Source organism: Amyelois transitella, chromosome 24 (assembly GCF_032362555.1).
Source record: "Amyelois transitella isolate CPQ chromosome 24, ilAmyTran1.1, whole genome shotgun sequence".
NCBI lineage: Eukaryota > Metazoa > Arthropoda > Insecta > Lepidoptera > Pyralidae > Amyelois > Amyelois transitella.
The window spans coordinates 5,327,923-5,351,020 of NC_083527.1; the positions used below are offsets into that span (position 1 = coordinate 5,327,923).

General features: G+C 35.1%; 2 protein-coding genes across 2 annotated transcripts in view; one reads left to right on the forward strand and one right to left on the reverse strand.

Moving 5' to 3' along the window:
- The window catches only part of LOC106135782 (uncharacterized), a 71,976-nt gene extending 51,721 nt beyond the window's left edge, over positions 1-20,255 (reverse strand). Inside the window, exon 1 of the mRNA XM_013336160.2 lies at positions 19,772-20,255. The gene's annotated coding sequence lies outside the window, so the exon portion shown is untranslated. The remainder of the gene's footprint in view (positions 1-19,771) is intronic.
- LOC106135761 (uncharacterized) lies at positions 13,666-22,057 on the forward strand. Its single transcript, XM_060951415.1, has 2 exons — positions 13,666-16,214; positions 22,033-22,057. The coding sequence occupies exons 1-2, from the start codon at positions 13,666-13,668 to the stop codon at positions 22,055-22,057; spliced, it is 2,574 nt and encodes an 857-aa protein (XP_060807398.1).
- The last annotated feature ends 1,041 nt before the right edge of the window (positions 22,058-23,098 follow it).

The following is a 23,098-nucleotide window of genomic DNA, read 5'->3' on the forward strand; positions in this document are numbered from 1 at the left end:
AACATAAAATAATTAATGTTTTTTTTAAGTTTAATGTCATTCTAGTTCCTATATTCAAGACAAAAATGATAATTATATAACTTTTATGCAAAATTATGTGTTTTTTTGTTTATATTCCCATAATATTATTTTTATTTACCTAGAAATAAAATTGTCACAACTTACCTCGGTGTTAGGAGAGTTGTGACAAAAGGAGTACCTCCAGTTTTTTCGAAAATGCTCAGAAACCTTCCACTTTTTATTGACTTATGTGATAGTTTTTGAAAGAGTAAGGGTTACGCTATAATATGATATAGAGTTTATAATTGTGCTGTGATTCTCCGACGAGATATACTCCTTAAAGCAAAAATTGTCACAACCTTCCTAGGTCTCCCCTACTCCATCACTTTCCCATGGATGTCGTAAAAGACGACTAAGGGATAGGCTTACAAATTTGGGATTCTTATTTAGGCGATGGGCTAGCAACCTGTCACTATTTGAATCTCAATTCTATCATTAAGCCAAATAGCTGAAAAGACTGAATGGCCACGCCATTCAGTCTTTTCAAGATTGTTGGCTCTGTCTACCCCACAAGGGATATAGACGTGACCATATGTACATATGTATGTGTATGTATTCCTGCAGAAAACTTACAGCTATGAATAACACTGATATAAATTTATAGTAATAACTAAGTTGGTCACAAATAATTTATTGAATTCAAACAATGACTTTCAAAATTATTAAATAGGTAACTGAACGAAAAATTTTTCACTACACAAAAACAATAGACATTTTTTTTCTTCAACCAACTATCACTTTGATAAATCATAGTTGCATACTTACATTATATAAAATTCATATTGAAAAACAAAATAAACACAAAAGCTGGGCTGGGCTGACTTTGATAAAAACAGTTGGCACTTTGGTTACCATACGCTAGTTTTACTTTCGTACATTCCCACGGTGAAAAGCCCAGAGTAAAATCTAGCTGATAACATATAAATCGATTCCCACGGAGGCGGAGCCCAAAAACACAAAGCTAGTGTTCCGTATTATCTTATCACCCTCGACACATATAATATGTGAGGGCAGTGAGCCTCTCACAGTACAAAGATGAACAAATTAATTGCATATAGCAGCAATAATATACATATATCACGTATTTACGGGGTAGACAGAGCCAACGGTCAAGCATTCAAAATGTCGATGACCCCGTTCAGCTTAATACACTAACGATAAAATTGATATTCAGATAGTGAAAAATTGCAACTGTTTTGAAAAATGTGAAGATATCTTCTTTATTGATTTACTTGGCACACAATTTTTTACTACATAAATATCTATGTACGTAACTTTTGACCGTGGTTGACTGTACATATTTAAATTATACATACAAAAGCGGGAACATTAGCATTGAAACCTATGGGCGATGCGTTATCGAATTTTAATTAGTTTCTTAAGCATCATTCACGCACTTAATACACAAGAAAGAAGTTATATTTACATAACAAAAACTGTAGGATCTGACGCCAACGCCTACTTAAAATACAAAACATATTATAAAACTTTTTTATGGCCATGGATACAAGTCTTATTTTACTTTTTTATTCTAACAATGTGACGTCACGTAAGTCGTAAGTCACGGTTATCACTGTCATCGAGATTTAATTACAAACGCTTCAAACGAGAAATATTAACTATCAAATAAAAAGAGAAAGTGTCAACGTAAAAATGACAAATTGTGAAACATCACAGATGAATACACAACAAATCTATACTGGTTTACTCACACAGGCACATCCCTATCTGCAGCTGAAAGTGATTCCGATGCCAAAACCCCACAACTATTTCAAGCTACAACACTGGCACGAAAGAAAAAAAATCACCACTAGTTAATTAATCACTGGCACATTATACAATTTAAAAAATACCATTGTATGTTTAAATACGAAAAAAAACTAAAACGCACTAGTGATGTACAATGATCGCGGCAATCGATTGTTTAATTACGAAATAATTTATCGGTACCTAGCACGTTATCGAATCACGCGTTCGTATAATATGTACGTTATGAAGCGATACTAGGGAGCTACTGCGCCGGCGAACGCGCGAATAACATTATCCAAATGAACTCGTTTATGTATTTATTCGAGTCGAGTACAGATGGAGTCTTTGTTCTTTTATTTCTAGACCGTTGACTTCTGACACCGAAGCAAAGGACCGGCGGATATGACTAACATGCCGTAAACTGGATGTCCATCCTAAGTGTGAGAGTCAAAAATATTTATGGTACCAAATCTAAAAATAGTGGTAATAATAAGTTCCCAGTTATTTTAGACTAGACATTGGCGAAAATTGTCACTCGTTGACTAGCCTTAGCTTCAACTGATAAAGTTAAAGCTAAAAGCAGAACCTTTAGGAGAAGGCCAACAAATGAAAGAAAGAAGTGCCCTCAAGAATCTAATAGTGACTAGAGAGTGACGCCCTTTCCAGTGGTATGACATGTATGAAAAAAAAAATCATACAATTATAATCGGATTCCCCTTATTATGGTATCATCCTACCGATAGAACAACCAAAAGGCACATCTCTTATTTTATTACTTTTAACATCCACTGACGAAGACATTTTACGTGGTAAGTAAATTCCCGTTTCTATTAATTGAACATGAAAGTTTATGCAATTAAGAATTGACAGGGTCGACATTATGCGAAGCTTAAACTGGCGTCGCATCGTGTAAAAACCTGACTTTGCCAATTAAGGACATAGTCAAAAGGTGCTCCTGAGGCTCGAGGGCGAGAGGTAAAGTTATATACACGACTGACGCCAAGGGAAAGAGGTTAGATATACGAGTAGGTATTGTTTGTTTGTCTATAATACCCTGCCCACAGGATTTTTAAGCTATCAGCGCCACTTAAGATAAATCGTAAAAATAAGTAGCTATATAGAAATGAACGTATATAATAAAGCGCGGAAGTATCACGCATGACTCGGCAAATGAAGTTGAAATATTAATCTTCTTATCGACAAACTTCGCTCATTACTTTCGAATACTTAATTTCAATAAAGATAATACAATTGATCGGTTTAAAATTGAATGACGGGATAAGGAACATTGTGATAAGGGAATACTCTGATGTGGAAGAAGCTATAGCGAGAGCAATAGAAAAAAGAATGCTTAGATGACTTTGTAACAGTAGCGATGTTACGGGCTCGACCGTCACAAAGGGAATATCTTCCGCCCGGCTAGATGTTATGGAAAACCACGGCTCCGACGTACTTGAGTGGGAGGTTGTATTTATGCTCCAATCCGTAGAAATGGTGCTTGCGCGATTTAGCATCTCCGCTGCTATTATCGCTGATAACGTCACAACGCAGATATGTCGCCACAGTTTCATGGGGAGAAAATAAATAAAAGCTGGTTGACTGATCAAAAATATAAAGAAACGTGTCAATAGCGTGTACCTTGATCAAATCGAGGACTTCCTTGCAAAATTTCATGTCATGAGTACCTACCCTAACGCAAGTAATGTGAATGAAGCGAAAGATGAATGTAGGAGTCGTGGCAAATGGAAAGATGTATGTCTTATATGCCTATGCCTACCTTTTCGAAAAAGAGGCGTGATTCTATTTAAGACATGTACCTTTGTTTTTATATCTAAGGTATGTATGCATGTTAGGTGGGAAGGTCTAGACGAACGTATCTAGATCAAATTAAGGACGTCCTAGCAAAGGGTCAGGTCAAGAGTACCCGAAACTACCGAGCTTGCATGAAGAGAGTTATGAATGTGGATGAAGCGAAGAAAGTATGCAGAGATCGTGGCAAGTGAAAGATGTAGTATCTGCCTACCCCTCCGGGAAATAGGCGTGATTTTCTGTATGTATGTATGTATTTGGCACAATAAACTTATGTAAACTTATCGAATCTTGCAATAAATCGTATCAAACACCGATAAATAACACAATAAGTATGTGTTTATCTGTACTGTCGAAACTAGCTATGATAGCGAATTTCTTGTGCGCAAAATCTTCAATTGTTAATCCATACCTACAAATGTTGTCTAGTGTTGAGGCGATGGACAGACTTTTGCTAATTTTTTATATGAACTGAGAATAAATATAGGCTAATTTTAACTGATTTCACAAAAGGAAGAGGTTCTCAATTCGACCGTATTATTATTTAAAGAAAATTTTAGTTCGACGCGGGCGGAGTTGCGGGCAAAAGTGGGGTTTTTATGTGGCGTATTCAGATGAATCCTACTCCAGATTCCAGAAATATAACCTAAAATTTTAAAAAGAACTATGAAATCAGCATTAAATTAACATACATACACATAATTGTAACCGGACAGACAAACACCTAACAATCATTTCGGCTTTTGGATTAGACATCAAGAAACCCTTTGCAAAAAAAGTATTCGTAAATATCGCTGATTTATTAGTAGCTGTGCCCGCGACTTCGTCCGCGTGAAATAGTTATTTTGGGCATCATTGAAGCCCTCAAGGATGAATAATTTTACCCGTTTTTTTTTTCACATTTACCATTATTTCTTTGCTCCTTACAGTTGCAGTGTGATGTTATATAGCCTAAAGCCTTACTCAAATGGTCTATTCAACCCAAAAAGAATTTTTCAATTCGAACCAGTATTCCTGAGATTAGAGCGTTCAAACAAACAAACAAACAAACTCTTCAGCTTTATAATATTAGTAAAGATAGACCTAAAATAAAAACTAATGTCATATCCTACTACCTAATAGAATAAATGCGAAAATTCGTAAGGTTGTGTGTTTGTTACACTTTCACCCAAAAACTACTGAACTTATATTCGTAAAACTTTGCAGTAATATGTATAGCTTAGACATTTGCATTACATTAATACCAATAACAAGTTACATATTATACAGATTTAGGGCGGATAAAGACGCGGGGAACAGCTACTAAAATTATAAAGTAGCTGAATGGAGGTCGCAAAAAAAATACACGTTAAATGAGAACCAGTTTAAAAACACAACTTTTTTTAACATACATATAACTGAAATTTATTATTTGAGATTTAAGTCATAATATTTCATCAAATTTTCCATAAAAAACCGGTTCTGATGTTCGTCATATTAAATTACTAGCGACCCGCCCCGGCTTCGCACGGGTGCAAAATTATAAATGTTATTATACATAAAAACCATCCTCTTGAATCACTCTACCTGTTACAAAAAAACGCATCAAAATCCGTTGCGTAATTTTAAAGATTTAAGCATACAGACAAACAGACTAAAATAGCGACTTTGTTTCATACTATGTAGTGATTAACCGCCTGGTATAGTACTGAATTAGTCGGTAAGGTTAGTTTCTGAGTTCTTCTTTTAAGTTATGGACTGCAACCTGTATTGACGGCCTCTGTGCCGCAGCGGTGCATACGCTTGTCTGTGACACCGAGGTCCCGGGTTCGAATCCCGGTCAGGGCATGGTGAGTTACGAACTTTCTCTGATTGGTCTGGGTCTTGGACGTTTATCTATATAAGTATTATATAATAAAATATCGTAGTATCGTTGAGTTAGCATCTCGTAACACAAGTCTCGAACTTACTTTGAGGCTAACTCAATCTATGTAATTTGTCCCGTATATATTTATTTTAAAAAAAACCTTAAGGACCAAATATAGTGTATACGTACCTACATATAGTCACGTCTTTATCCCTCGCGGTGTAGGCAGATCCAACAATCTTGAAAAGACTGATAGGCCACGTTCGGCTGTTTCGCATTGTAATAATTTAAATATTGAAAGGTGCTAGCCCATCGCCTAAAAGAAGAATCTCAAATTTAAAAGCTTAATCGCCGTTTACTAAATCCATGGGATAGAGATAGAGTGGTCCTATTATTTTTCTACTCGTGCCGGAAACCACACGACTTAATCCAGGTAAACCAAATGGAGTAAACCAAATTTTTTTAGGTTAAAATAAAACGCATAATTCGTAATCATAAGTCAAAAACCGTCATGTAATTGTTCAACTTGCTTGTAATGAATGTGAACCTGTTCGGTGGTCGTTAACCTCTACACCGACGGGGTAATTCTGTGTTGCAGTATCGAAGTTGCAACGGTATCCTTCTGATGTCGTTTTAAATATCAATAAATAGTAGAAATATTCCGAAAGTATATTAAGTATACATAAAGAGAATCGAATAGAGTGAAATTCGCTTACAGAAACACATGTGTAACATATACATACATACATACATAAAATCACGCCTCTTTCCCGGAGGGGTAGGCAGAGACTACCTCTTTCCACTTGCCACGATCTTCATGCAAGCTCGGCGGTTTCGGGTACTTTTGACCTGACCCTTTACCAGGACGTCCTTAATTTGATCAAGATACGTTCGTCTAGGTCTTCCCACTCCGACCTTTCCCTCCACACTCTCCTTGTAACACATTTATACATAAAATCGCGTTTTTATTCTTTACGGGGTGGACAGTGCCAAAACTGTTGATAAGACAGAATGGTCACGTTCCGATTCAAACATTGACAGGGTGCTAGCCCATCGCAAGGAATTCAAAATTTCTATCCCTTAATTGACTTTTAAAATCTGCACGGGAAGAGAAGGGGGCGGCCCCTCTCATTTTTTTTATCATTTAGCCAAACAGCTGAACATAGCCTATCAGTTTTTTCGAGACTGTTGGCTCTGTTTACCCCGCAAGGGATATAGACGTGATTATATGTATGGAACGGGCAAATGGATATTTTCCTTGTTCAAACATTAATGTTGATACCCGAAACGTATACTATGAATTATCACAACGAGAATTTAATGAATACGTCTGGAAGCATTTTATGACCAAAATAAAAAGAATACGTGAGTTTTCCGACAGATATTTGAACCCAAAGAAAAGCAAATTAAGATAAGATACCGCAATCACGAAGCGAAAAAAATATTTACTTTTGTCATGTACCTACAACTGGCATGTATTTCAGCTTACAACACTTTTATCATCACGGGATAGCAACCTATCATCACTGCGTGAATCTCAATTCCATCGTTAAGCTATCCAGTTGAACGTGACAGGGCCTTTCCGAGGCGGTTGGCTCTGTCTACCCCGTAAGGGATAAAACCGTGATAAAGGCGGTATCTTTCTTGAACAGGACGCCGTCAAAATCTAATTGTGTAAATAATAACTACTTGTTAGTGAGTTAAGAAATATTTTTTTTTGTTGAACTCCTTAGGTATTATTTTAGTTAAATAAACAATGTATTCGTTAAAGTACCCGAAACCGCCGAGCTTGCATGAAGAGAGTTATGAATGTGGAAGCGAAGGAAGTAGGCAGAGATCGCGGCAAGTGGAAAGAGGTAGTCTCTGCCTATCCCTCCGGGAAAGAGGCGTGATTTTATGTATGTATGTATAACAATAACCTTGACATTTTCTCAACATACGCCCAGCCCGTGTAATAGCAACATAACACAAATAAATGGCTATTATGTAAGTAATAATGGAAAATCTTTGGTTAATCATACTTATAACTACTATAAAATGCGTTTATTTAAGACTTACAAGGTTTACAGTGAGAAGGATATGCAGGAAGTATAGTTAAAAAGTTAGTTATTCCTACAGAAGATAGAAGGAGAAAAGAGGAGAATTACTAGAAATATCCTATTAATTTTAAACTGAATATTTCATACAATAAAAATTATTTTGACATTCCTCTAACTAAACAACATCCATGGCAACCGTTGCTATGGCGTATACCAAGGAGGTTGCATACAGATACATTGTTAAACCCTGCACTTTCAGGGTTTTCCGCTTTTTCTCATGGCAACTAAATACGCCTTATTCTTCATGGCCTCTCTGAAGAGGGGCCCGGAGTGAGCCTTGTGACTATGATCCTGGATTGGGTGAGTCAGGTTTTAAGACGATGCGACTCCCGTGTGACCACCGCAACCTTTGCAGGGGAACTTAAACCATATTGAAACATGGTTAAAGCTGAACAAGATGAATGTGCCTATTATTATATACATACAAAAAGTCACGTCCATATCCCTTGCGAGGTAGACAGAGCCAACAGTCTTGAAAAGACTGATAGGCCACGTTCAGCCTTTTGACTTGATGATAGAATTGAGATTCAAATAGATGACGTTAAAGGCAACTAAGGGATAGGCTTGTAGTATACTTGAGATTCTTCTTTTGGGCGATGGGCTAGCAAACTGTCGATATTTGAATCTCAATTCTATCATTAAACCAAACAGCTGAACGTGGTCTATTGGTCTTTTCCGAGACAATTGGCGCTGTCTTCCCCGCAAGAGTTTATAAAAGTGATTATATGTATGTTTTTATATTATATGATAACGCCTGAAAAGACAACAACATACACGAAAATTGGTTCAATATATTATATTGAACCAATTTTCGTGACATTACGCACTGGACACACGCATTTTATTCCGGCAAATACTATACTACCCGTTTGCATTTGCGAAAAACGTGTATTTATTTTTTGTACGAGCCCTACGTGGCACTAAATCCGCGCGGGCGGACCTTGTATTCTTTAATAGGTGGCGCTAGATTCGCGCGGACAGAGCCGCGGGTTTAAGCTAGTATTAACAAAACAAAAGTAAAAAAAAAAACTACAACACGTTGTCGTTTGAAAGTCTCAACTGAACGCATGTAAACAAAATATTAAGTATTTCCTTGTAAACTATGTAATACAGAAACGCATTATAACATTTGTAACAACATTTGAACTTACCGTAAAGTTCACTAAGAGACAAGTTCTGCATTGTTGTACAAGTTAAAAAAAAACTATTTAAAAAATTATAAAGAATTATTCTTAAATTTCTGTTTACGCATTTGCGTACACATTACGTTTTAACACCCCTGTTACACACACACACACATACGCATAATCAAGTCCACATCCCCCACGGGGTAGACAGAGCCAACAGTCCTGAAAAGACTGCTAGGCCACGTTAAGCTTTTTGGCTCAATGATAGAATTGAGATTCAAATAGAGATTGGATGCTAGCCCATCGCCTAAAAAAGAATCCCTTTCATTCATTTCAGTTCATAAGCCTGTCCCTTAATAGCTTTTTACGACATCCATGGGAGATTACGATAATTTTTTTGTACGTATTATTTTTTCTATTGGTGTCTGGAACCACACGGCACAACACCCCACTAACTAACACTAACACCGCTTCTTATACATGCAAAAGTAACTCTGTTTGTTACATTCACGCCTAGGACGAATAATAGGACCGCTCCATCTCTTTCCCATGGATGTCGTAAAAGGCGAGTAAGGGAAAGGCTAATAAACTTAGAATTCTTCTTGTAGGCGATGGGCTAGCAACCTGTCACTATTTGAATCTCAATTCCATTATAAAACCATACAGCTGAACGTGGCCTTTCGGTCTATTCATGACTGTTGGCTCTGTCCACCCCGTTGGGATATAGACGTGGTTATATGTATACATATATGTGCAAAATAATGAGCGTCATAAAGAAGAATGAGAGGTCTTGCCCTTCAATCTACATAACAATGGTGGAAACATGTCACGGTTCATATCGTTATTATTGAAATTGTTATTCTTTTTCATTATCAGTTATACTTAAACAAAGTTATTTATAGTTCAGGGATACGAAGTAATTTTGTTGACATGCCCAAAGCCGGACAAAGACACTCCTTTGCAAAACCTTTTTATTGTATAAGACTTATACATACATAAGGCTTTTGCCCGTGGTTACATTTTCCACAATAAAAATTATGCCTATGTCCTTCCTTTGAACAACTCTATCTCTGTACCAAGTTTCACCAAAATAGGTACAGTGGTATAGGCGTGAAAGCGTAACAGACAAACAGAGTTACTTTCGCATTTATAATATGAGTAGGGATAAATGAACTTGTTTGATTATATTGAAAAAAAATATCTCTTTTTCCATGGAAGCAAGTATTTACACCTTACGACTACGCAATACTACCTTGTAAAATTTTACATAGCCTTATTAAAATTAAGCTTTCTACGGACCTAAAGGAACTAAATATAAGGTCAGCATAAAAATTTCCTCCAAATAATCCACACTCAACATCACTCTATATAAAAATGGCAGATATTTTTTGTTTAATTTCAACGAGCAAACGGCAAATTAGCAATGATTATCTGACGGATCCCAAAATACACCAATCAGTCGCCAATCTCACGTCACGAAACTCTTAAATTAATATCTTCATAGTAACGTGTGCGATAACCCTAAGTTGTTTCATAACATAACAAAAACTTGCAAGCCTTCAGTTCCAGTGCGGGTGTACTCAATGCACTGAGTGGACGAGAACGACGCACTCCGAGTACTGACACGGGAGTGACTACAAGACACAGAGGGCGAAAATATACAGAATATATTTCAAAAAGATACCCTAAAGTTTTCACAAAAACATAGAAACTTTAAATTTCAGTGCTAGTGTACTCAACGCACTGATTGGATGAGAATGACGCACTCGGGGTGCTGACACGCGAGTGAATACTAGACACAGAGGGCAAAAATACACAGAATAGGTATATGCAAAAATATGTATACAGAATATAATTTTAAAAAGTTACCCTAATTTTTTTACAAAAATAGAAACTTTCAGTACCAGTGCGAGTGTACTCAATGCACTGAGAGATGGACTGTGGATGAGAGTGGATGAGAATGACGCACTCGGGGTGCTGACACGCAAGGGAATTCTAGACTAGGGGGACGAACAACACAGGTATATTTAAATCCCTAACAAAAGTTGTTTTGCGACAACAACTTGGTAAAATTTAGTTCGAATCTCATTTTTATCGTGTACACTTTTGATTGATGTTTCGGGTCCCCAGCCAACAAGAAACCCTTACCATTTCAATTAGTCAATCTATGACCATCAGCAACCTAGCATAGCGACCAAAATAAAATTACAAATAGCTATATGTATGATTGATGATTGTTTAGAATTGTTTTAACATACATATATCAGCTGTATGGAAAAGGTTTATAATAATTTTAATTAATACAGTGCAATATTTGTCTTGAAAACTTGAAGCAAGTCAAAGTATTGTGATTAGAATTGTGTAAACGTCTTCATTAAACAAATTTTTATCTTTCACTTATAAATAACAAGACAAACGGGTACGTTATTATTGTGATTATGAGCACTGCATCCTCCGCCATCTTATTTACTCATGACACGATTACGATGGCACAGGTATTTGCTTCCTATTACTGCTATTGCCAAGTAGAAACTTGGAACTAGGTGGAAACTGATTAGGTTATATAATTACAAAATACTAAGTCAAATTAAACCTAACATATACCATATATGTGTATGTTTAGATAAACATGTATGGTTCGTTAGAATAGAACGACTCCATATCTTTATGTCGTAAAAGGCGATTTAGGGACTGGCTTATAAACTTGGGACTCCTCTTGTAGGCGATGGGCCAGCAACCTGTCACTATTTGAATCTCAATACCATCATAAAGCCATACATAGCTGAACGTGGCATTTCAGTCTTTTCAAGACTGTTGGCTCTATCTACCCCGCAAGGGATATAGACGTGACTACTTATATGTATGTAAAGTTTCCGGCACTTTAGAATACGACCACTCCATCTCTTACACATGGATGTCGTAAAAGGCGATTAAGAGAAAATCAAATAAACTTGGGATTCTTCTTTAAGGCGATGAGCTGAAAGTTTATAAGTATGTGTATATTTTTTTTTATATTGATTTCCATCTACCTAATGATAAGGTTAGATCTAGGATGGTACCTACATACAAACTCGAATAATGCCTATGCCTACACACTTTTGCCTTGAAAAATCTTTAGGCTGTAGATATCAGAAACAATCAGGTATCTTTGGCTTACAGTAAAACAGAGTAGGTTACATGCACTTACTGTACCCGTCGTCAGTACAAATGTCCTCACATTGTTATAATACACTTCTTTTCCATGTCAAAGGTCACGTATGTGATCCGCATAATGTTATCGAATGTTCCAGTCTCAATTATAATGCAATGAAGATACAAACACAGGTAATTAAATAAGATATTGTTTAAAAAAACAAATAGGTGATTGCGTTCATAATTGTAATTACATCTTTATTTTTACTAATTAGCTGTCTATCTCGCTCTATTGTTGCTCTCGCTCATGTGCTGAAGATGTCTAAATTAAAAACATTTTACGAAGGTATTAATATGTGGGTCCGTGAGACCTAGGTCTGTCGAACTTATCAGAAAAGCTGTTTGACAAGTGGTTCACAGCACCGTGGATGGTGTAAAAGGCGACTATGGGAATATCTAGTTTAAGCTTCCAAGCGGGTCTGAGTGTCTGTTCAGCGGACTATACCTACTTAGCAAAAGGCGTGTGTCGATCAAGTATATTTTTTTAATGAAAAAAAAAATTTACTCATATCTATAGTGCGAAAGCTGCTTTTCTTCCATTCTATGTCATAAGGCATTCTCTTACAGTCGAACCTTAGAGAAAACTGCGATTACAATCGGGGTGGATTCTAAATGTAATCCTACTGATATTATAAATGCGAAAGTTTGCGAGTATGACAGGATGTCAGTATGGATGTTTGTTACACTTTCACGCAAAAACTACTGAACCGATTACGATGAAATCTGGTATGTAGGGAGCTGAAGACCCAGAATAACATATAGACTACTTTTAATCCCGAAGTTCCCGCGGGATTGATGGTTTAGTTATGATAGGGTTTCCACGCGGACGAAGTCGCAGGCGGCGTCTAGTAAGATATAAATTGCTCTATACACAATGTAGGTACGAGAATAATTCCTTAATCATGCTTTCAAAATCTACCTACCTGAGTGCATTCACTATGCCACTACCATGATCCATTAGGATCCCAATGTAATAAGGAACCAGGGTCTATCTGCAGAACAAAGTCTGGCTTTGCCGCCTCCGAAAATCGGAGGTAGAATGGGGAACGCCGAAGAAATCTTGGCTAGACACGAAAGATGAAATGTGAGCCAATGGACTTTAAACTGAGGACGCCTTAAGGGCTCTTACAGCGTCGTACGACTTCAATCGCACCAACTCCGACTGTGTTAAATTAAACGGTGCAGCGTGCACGCGACTGGCTTCAAATCTAGTGGTCGTACGACCTGTAACGACCAGTCTTAGCGACTAAATTGATGTCGATCTGTCGATTGGTCTCAACTAATCGCTGGTCGCAAATTCGCTCTCTGCGCCGTTTTTGGGCACTGAAATTCACCTCGTACGATGCGACCAAGACGTGGGGAGTCGCTGGCACGTTGCACAAGCCCTAAATCGGAGAAAGTGTAGAGAGTGAAGTCGGAATGCGGATCCTGAACCACGAAGAACTGCAGTGGAGGGTAAGGGTGGTAAGCAGGAAAATAAAAAGACAAAAAAAGAGAGTTAAGAGAAAATAGGTGATGTAATGTCAATATCTAATAATTTAAATTGAGTGCTGCCATCTATGTATAACTTTGGTTTACAATAAAAAAAAAATTTAGTCGTTCTACTACCTTCAATAGAAACGTTGTTTTATTATAGGTTATGGCCCTTACGCTCATAATTTCGCGTTAAAATAGTAGTTTTGCAATATTATTCAGTGAAAAGGACGTGATAGAACTGTATAGTGACAAACTGTTGTTATTTTGCCGTATCATCGCAGGGTACAAGATAAAGTGCATCGCAAAAATGTCTGCTAACTATCTTGTCAACGTGCCGAAGCTTACGGGGCGCGATAACTACAGTGAATGGTGTTTCGCGGCGGAGAATTTTTTAATTCTTGAAGGCATGAAACATTGTATCAAGCCAGAATTAAATCAAGAAATTAAAACCGCAGATGACGAAAAAACCAGAGCGAAATTGATTATGACGATCGACCCGTCATTATACGTTCACGTGAAAAATGTTTCATCATCCAAAGAATTGTGGGAGAAGCTGAAACAATTATTCGATGACAGTGGATTTTCACGAAGGATAAGTCTACTAAGGAATTTGATTTCGATTCGCCGAGAGAATTGCAGTTCAATGACGTCTTACGTGACGCAGATTATTGATACAGCACAGAAACTCAGCGGAACAGGTTTTGAAATCAACGATTTATGGACAGGATCATTGCTATTAGCGGGATTGCCTGATCGATTTTCCCCTATGATCATGGCAATAGAGCATTCCGGCATTCCTATAACGGCAGATTCCATCAAAACAAAACTGTTGGATATGGATTTAGCAAGTCATGACGAGAGTGAAGTTAGCGGTGCATTCGCTATTCAGTCAAAAAAGAAAAACAACACAAATTTGTATAAGGCCAGAAAAAATAATGTTGGTAGCACTGATATGTCAAATGTCAAACAGATAAAATGCTATCGATGTAAACAAATCGGCCACTATAAAAATCAGTGTAAAAACGAAAATAACTCGTCAAATCAGAAAAATAAGGAGAGAATGCAATCAAATGCTTTTAGCGCAGTCTTTTTGAGTGGAAACTTCAACAAAGATGAATGGTATATCGACTCGGGCGCAAGTGTACACCTCACAGCCAATGAAAGTTGGGTTATGAATGCACAATATGAACAAAACAGAGAAATAATTGTTGCTAACAGTGAAAAGGTGTCAATATTGTGTTCTGGAGATGTGAAAATTACGACTACAACAGAAAATCATGATTACGACATTGAAGTACGCAACGTATTATGTGTGCCAAGTCTGACAACAAACTTGTTATCAGTAAGCCAATTAATAAAGAATGGTAACAATATCTCTTTCAACGAAAGTGGTTGCTCAGTTTACAACAAAAATAATAATTTGGTCGCCACAGCAGCGTTAGTAAATGGTGTGTATAAGGTTAATCTGCTAAAACAAGTTAGTTTAGCAGCATCAGTTGTGTCAGGAGTAACATGGCATCGCAGATTAGGACACGTAAATAAAGATTATTTGAATCAGATGAAGAACGCCGTCCAAGGTATGTCACTTGATGAAAAAGTTGACATTAGCAAATCTTCCTGTTCAACATGCTGTGAAGGTAAACAATCTCGGTTACCATTCAAGAGCACTGGTCAGAGAAGCAGTAACATATTAGATATTGTCCATACGGATATATGTGGACCTATGGAGAATATGTCTATAGGTGGCTCAAGATACTTCTTGTTGTTTGTTGACGATCATAGTCGGATGACATTTGTTTATTTTCTGAAACACAAGAATGAGGCTTTGAAGTATTTCAAGATTTTTAAAGCTCAAGTGGAAAATGAAACAAAGAGAACAATCAAAGTATTAAGAAGTGATAATGGCCTGGAGTTCTGCAGTAAAGAATTTGAAGATTACCTGAATAGTTTTGGCGTGAAACATCAGAAGACCAATCCATACACTCCTCAACAAAATGGATTATGTGAACGATTCAATCGTACAATAGTAGAAAAAGCCAGATGTCTACTATTTGATGCCGTTTTAGGAAAAGAGTTCTGGGCTGAAGCCACGAATACTGCAGTGTATCTGCAGAATCGAATTGTGGCAGCTGCATTAAATAATAGAACCCCATATGAGCTGTGGACTGGCTCTAAACCTGATATAAGTCATATAAGAATCTTTGGAAGCACTGTTATGGTCCATGTTGCAAAAGAAAAGAGGAAGAAATGGGACAAGAAGTCTTCGAAATGTATTCTCATTGGATATCCAGATAATATAAAGGGATACAGAGTATACAATCCAGGAACAAAGACTGTAACAACCAGTAGAGACGTGATCATCATCGAGAAGGAATCAAATCCTGAGCATCTCATTGAAGTGCAAGTTCAGAATGTTGATTCAGTGGGGGATAGAGATAAGTCTGATGATCCCGAATTAAGAGCTAGCCAAAGTTCGCCTGAGCAACATAAGAGTATGTCAACATCCACTCAAAATGACTCTGAAAGTTTTTTAAACAGTTTGCAGTCTGATGATGAGACATATATTCCAAGCGACTATGAGGATGCAGACAGCACACTCGAAGAGGTTCAAGAGAATAGCAAACAATCGCGGTCTACAAGGACAAGGAAGGCACCAGAGAGATTTGGGTTCTCTAACCTGTGTGTTGACAGTGAGACATATGATGATGCGGCTGGCTTGTCAGTACATGATGCCTTGAATGGACCAGAGAGGGAGCAGTGGCAGTCGGCAATGCAGGAAGAGTTACAGTGTTTTAAAGACAATGATGTGTGGGAGTTAAGTGAAGCTCCAAAAGATGGTAGAATTGTAAAATGCAAGTGGGTGCTTCGTAAAAAATATGATATTGAGAATAAAGTTCGCTTTCGTGCACGATTAGTAGCTAAAGGTTTTTCGCAAATCGAAGGTGTGGACTTTACAGAAACTTTTTCTCCGGTAGTGAGACATACCACTTTGAGGTTACTTTTTGCATTGTCAGTAAAACTAGGTTTAAGTACTACACATCTAGATGTAACAACTGCATTTTTGAATGGTACTCTTGAGGAAAGTATTTATATGCAAATACCTAAAGGTTTTTCTGAAAAATGTAAGAATGGTCAGGTACTTAAATTAAAAAAGGCCATTTATGGATTAAAACAGTCCTCAAGAGCATGGAATAAGAAAGTAGATGAGTGTTTATTAAACATGAATTATACTCAATCAAAGATAGAACCATGTATGTATACAAAAATGCAAGATCAATTGAAAACTATTGTAACTTTATTTGTTGACGATTTCTTTATTTTTTCAAATGATATTTCTGAGACAAAAAATTTGAAGCAAATGTTAGCTAGTCAGTTTAAAATTAAAGACTTAGGAGAAATAAAAAAGTGTCTCGGAGTTAATGTAAATGTTAATAAATCTGAGCAAACAGTGACCTTAAGTCAAAGAGATTATATTGATCAGCTGTTGCATAAGTTTAATATGAGTCAAAGCAAACCTGTCAGGACACCAATGGAGCTCAAGTTAAATTTATCTAAGAATGAACATTGTATAGATAATTTTCCATATCAGCAAATCATAGGAAGTTTAATGTATTTGGCTGTATTGACGAGACCTGATATTGTATTTGCAGTGGCCTTTTTAAGTCAATTTAATAACTGTTTTTCCAAAGAGCATTGTGCCTATGTAAAGCGATTATTGAGATATTTAAAATATACTAGAAGTTATGGTCTGAAGTATTCAGCTGAAGGAAGCTCAATATTGGAAGGTTTTGTAGATTCTGATTGGGGTGGGAACGAAATTGATAGGAGATCATACACTGGAATTTGTTTTACTTTATCGGGCTGTGTTATATCATGGGAAACAAAAAAACAGAAAACTGTTGCGCTGTCTAGTAGTGAAGCAGAATATATGGCAATTACAGAAGCTTGCAAAGAAGCAGTTTACTTAAGAAATTTGTTATATGAAATTACACAAAAATATTATACTATTGATATTTTTAATGACAACCAGAGTGCACAAAAGTTGACTGTTAATCCAGTTTTCCACAAAAGAACCAAACACATAGACATTAGATATCATTTTTGTAGAGAATGTGTAGCAAATAATATTGTGAATGTTAAGTATTTACCAACGGCTGAAATGCCTGCAGATTTGTTCACCAAAAGTTTATGTTCTGTTAAACATTATAAATTTTTAGATAAGTTAGGGGTACAAATTGTTTGAATTTTTATTTTGGTAAATTATTAGATATAGTGGTGGTGATGTAATGTCAATATCTAATAATTTAAATTGAGTGCTGCCATCTATGTATAACTTTGGTTTACAATAAAAAAAATTTAGTCGTTCTACTACCTTCAATAGAAACGTTGTTTTATTATAATAGGGTCACAGAGGTCAGACGGGAGCCTGTATAATAGACTAGGTGCCATTCAAATTAGTGATGGAATATGGCAGTAAAACAAGCAAATATAATTTAACTAAGTCAGGTTTCTAAATTTTGTACCATACATAACATAAGCAAGTACGTAGGTTCAGCTGTAGAAAAAACAACACCCACTTTGAGGGCAATATCAAAATATTAAATGTATTAGCTACCTATATTTTATTATATAAATCAATAAGCGTGTATGTAGGCAGGTAACCTAAACAATCTTTTGAATATATATAATTTGCCGTGTGGTTTCCAGCATCAATATAAAAAAGAACAGGTCCACTCTTTCTCCATTTTCTCCTTTCTCCACTGCCATCTCTTTCCCATGGATGTCGTAAAAGACGACAAAAGGATAAACTTATAAACTTGAGATTCTTCTTTTAGGTGATGGGTGAATTCTATTGTCAAGTCAAAAAGCTGAACATGGCCTATCAGTATTTTGAACTATACCGTCTACCCACAGGGGATATAGACGTGATAATAATATTATATCACGTCTATATCCCCTGTGATAATTTATTTATATAATTATATAGTCATAATGAGAAGAAAACTTTTTCTAATTGGTCTAAGTCTTGGATGTTTCTCCTTATTATAATAATATTAAGTATCATTAAGTATCTCATAACACAAGTTTCGAACTTACTTCGAGGCTAACTCAATCTGTGTAATTCATATTTATGAACAATTAATTCGTAAAGGAAAATCTCCTTATTGAAAACATGTTGCTTTCAAAAACATATAATAAATTCAAATAAAATAAAAAATATTTATAAATTGGGAAATAATTATTAACACTATTTCTTACATTAAAAGAATAATTAAATAAAATACTTACCTAACATGATATTAAAATCACAGGTAAAAACTTCACTTTTACATACAATAATATAAAAATAGTATTAAAAAATTCAATGCAAAATTTCAACTCTTGCCCACTACACTTTCAATTTCAAATGTGCCTTATAATGCCAAATTCAAAGCTTAAATTATCATGATAATGCCAACTGAGAATAAGTATTGCCGTTTCATAAAAATGGATTGTATAAATATGAATGTTACGAGCCAAATTTGAATGTGGAAGCATGAGTGCATGTGCACCAAAAATGCACTCAAATGTAGGGTCAACCAAAATACAGACCTATTAATGTAACTGGTCAGAAATATTTTTTTTTTTTATCACAGATTTGACCATGAGTAATAATTAGTTATAGAGAACACTTTGAATTGAGTGGACTCTTAAACTTTTAAAACCAATGTTATTAAAGTCTATCATCCTGCATAATATAGTGTCAAAACATTATGAATAATTTATTCAACAAATTAGAAATAAATCTTTGCAATCATAAGAGCTCTGTGATAAGAATATATCTCTTTCAGATTAATGTAATTGCATTTCCAATATTGTTTTATTTCAGTTTAAGGGTTCAGATATAGTATGCAAGTAAAACTTTTATAAAATAATATAACTCGGACTTAAGAATCAAATTAAAACTTTAAAATGTTCATCAAACCTTTACAAGGTGTAAAGTATAGCTTACATATTCACATTCCTGAATTTGATTAGCTTTCTGTCAAAAATCTATTTATTTATGTATGTAAATGTAAATGAAATAAACTTTTGACAAGAAAAAAAATGCGAGGAGGAAATCAAAGACCCAAATACATAAATAGACATTGAGATATTGTCACATTGTTTAATATGTTAATATTGGACGCAAATACAGGTGATTTTTTGGACAGATAGATACCTAGTCTTGTGTAATTAACTACAACGATATTCCTAAGTACCGAAGACCATTGTTTGTACCAAATGGAACGATAAGTTTTATGTAACGCTAACCACCCGTTGATTTCATATTATGTTGTGATAAAAGACTATCGTACAAAGGATTTTCCTTTCGAAACGACATATTACGTTAGTTGCAGATGGTAAAAGCAGATTTAGTTAAAGCTACTTACAGAATGATGATATTGTTATGATGAAGTGTGTCCTCGAATACATATATCACTTGTTTTATTTTGATAAATCTAATACTGATCACAATTAAGTTTTACACTATTGCATATGCACTCGCGTTGTCGTATCGTAACAGGAATTATTCACATTCAATCTGATACGAAATCACTTGAAATGTATACTTGAAATTCATCACATCACAGAAATTATACACTGACGTAAAATACGAATGACAAGAAAAGAGAGAAAATGAAAACACCTAATAATTTCTTTTTCAGGCAAGGCAAGTGCAAATCTTGCCAAATGCCAATACAATGGAGTTTTTCATCCTAGTTGACAATTCATTCTTCCCTCTCTTCCTATTTAGTTGGGCGAACAGAAAGATACAGAGAAAAAGAAGACTTAGGACGTAGGTATTTCATGGCAACGTTCTTGAGTAGACACAGTTTAGTATGTGTAAAGGTTTACCCTGTCCTCGCTTTTTAATTATTTTTTTACATGCGCTTTCGCGTCCGCTTTCTGAACTAATATCTAGTGTGTAGCCCATATATGATATGATTATCACAATCGTAAAAATATCGGTTTTCATTCGGTTGTGTTTTAATGAAAATAAGTTTAGTATTTTTGCCGTACAATGTATGTATACACATTAATAGTTTTAATTTACTCGAAAACTTCCCTCCGTTAGGATTTAACTGCCACTGGGACATATTTTTGGTCTGGATCTATGCAGTAGAAAAAAGCTCCTAGCGCAGCTCCAAGTTTTAGAAACAAAATATTGATTTTCTTTCAGAAGACAAAGTAACAAGTTTCGCAAACAATTTTTTATCAAAATGCTGCGATTGCATGTTTTACTGAGTTGGTACGCAATTCTTACTATATATGGATTATGTAAAGGTGCATCTGATGCTCCAGTAGCATTTACTTATAAGGAATATCAATATAAAGATTCTCCAAAAAACGTGAGTAGCTATTACAACAATAGGCTATTTGACTGTAATAAAAATATACATTTCTTTTATGTCATCAGTCTTAATATTATTTTTTTGGAGCGATTTGTAATAACGCGAGATAAAAATATTGCATTATTTTAACAAAATCCGTCTCCGAAAATAAGGATTTTTTATGCAGCTGTCACGTGACTAAAAACGACCGTGATTAGCTTGTGACGTAATTTACGTATAAACAGACTGTGGATCGTACCGTTCCCTGGTGTTCGCTATTATTTTTCAAGATTTTATAAGTATTTTATCGCTCAGGATTGCCCAGATAACATAGGTATTCAATAATGAAAACCAATTTCGAGAAAGCTGACAGTCGAAACCTACCAAAAGTGGACGCAATAATGGTTAACGTTTTAATTGTTGTATTAGTGCATTGAGGCACTGTACCACATTTATAGGAACTAATTTTAATAATTTTCACACATATGACGTGGCACGAGTTAAATTAAACAAGAGAAAATCAAAACTATTCGAAACACCAACAAGATCTGTATGATATTTATGCGAAATTTACGTCACTTCATACCATGGCCGCCATATTACTAATTTTGGCGCGTTTTGGCTGCATATTGCATTTTCTTTTTCGATTTTTTTATAAAATAGCTAAAATAAAGACAGAAAAGTGGTTTTTAGGGCTCCTTATAAACAAATAAATACCCTAAGATAGTTTATAGAACTTTGTCAAATAGCCTATTGTATTGTAATGAACAAATAAGGTTAACAAAAATTCAAAATTAATTAAAAAACAAAGGACACTGTAGGTACCTAACTATTAATAACATGAGACTGTTAATGTTAGTACTTACAAATATTACTTTATTATGTGTTTATTTTAGGCCATGATATTTCGCGAATTTGAAACAGCTTGTGAACAAACCAGTGCTTGCAGCAATCAAAATGGATTACAGAGGCTACGCTGCATTCGTGAATGTATTTCACCTTCATGTTACAGAGAACTTTACCAAGATGATCCGGTATGTATAGTATCATACTGTAATTAATGTCTACTACGTTTATATATGGTGTTATTATCTGGAGTTATTATTCGTTTACAAAATTATTTATATGAACCCCAGGATAAGTACAACTGGAAACCACCAGGATGAGAGAACTTAATTGCATAATCTTTAAAAAAATATATTTTTGGAAAAAAAAATTTGAATACCTACTTTTAAAAAAAATAATGCAATAATGTTATTTTTTCTCTCTAACAGAATGTGTGGCAATATTTACCTAACATATATTCTTGTTTATTTCAGTTGGAAGAAGGTGAAATTGATGTAAGGCTTAATTCATTCAAAGGGTGTTTTATTCAAAGAAGTGGTCGGACTAGAAATTGATTTCACACAGGCATCGTTTCATCTGTAATACTTTGTGCAAATAAGATTAATAAAATCAAACGTAAGGTTAAATTTATTATACGCACAGTAAGTATTTCATCATAAATATTACGAAATCCATTCCATAATCTACTTAAAAAAAAGTTGTTCTTCTAATTTCCAAGGTTCGTTGTTTTTATACTGTTAAAAATAATCTGTAATTTCACGTGTAATATATTGTAAATTAAGACATTCTACGATGTATTACAAACTTAACAAGATATTATTCTATTTTTCAGATACTTTTTTCGATCAGTACTAAGGAGACAACATTTTTGAGTTACATCATTCGTCAAAAAATAGGTGCCTGGAAGTTAAATCATTATTATTATTACGAATAAAATGTCAAGAGGTTTTTTTATAATCACAAGATTGGCGTACGAGAGTTACTGCTGATTTTACATTAACAGGCTTAAAACAGTAGCCTAGTGTTACTCCTGATAGTTAATTCCAAAGAAAATGAATCTTGATTCTTGCCTGTTTTTAATACTACATATGTATATGTCACGTTTATATTCCTTGCGGGGTAAAAAGAGCCAACGGACTTGAAGAACTGAAGGAAGACTGATAGGCCACGATCAGCTGTTTGACTGAATGATACAATTGAGATTCAAATAGTCATAGGTTGCGAGCTCATCGCCTAAAAAAGAATCCCAAATGATTTATGTACTAATAAATAAATGAGGTGTTTGATAGTTTGTAATCATATTGTTTGTTTGATTTTCATGTTTGTTTTTAGTACATATATAAAATGTGCAAAAATTTACAGTACATTCTTATAGTAATATTATCAATTGTGATAACTTAAATTACGTTAACATTTAAATAAAAATTATAAACAAATGATTGTTTAAAAATATTATTTTTCCTAAATTCAATAGATATTTCTACACAAACGTTGTGGAGGCCAGAAGGAATATCACTTCGTATAAAAACCTAATTTACA

Bases quoted from the DNA above. Each gene is read 5' to 3' on its own strand.
- LOC106135761 (XM_060951415.1), top strand. From the start codon at position 13,666: ATGTCTGCTAACTATCTTGTCAACGTGCCGAAGCTTACGGGGCGCGAT. The intron at 16,215-22,032 runs GTGGGTGCTTCG...TGTTTATTTCAG, and splicing joins GGTAGAATTGTAAAATGCAA to TTGGAAGAAGGTGAAATTGA.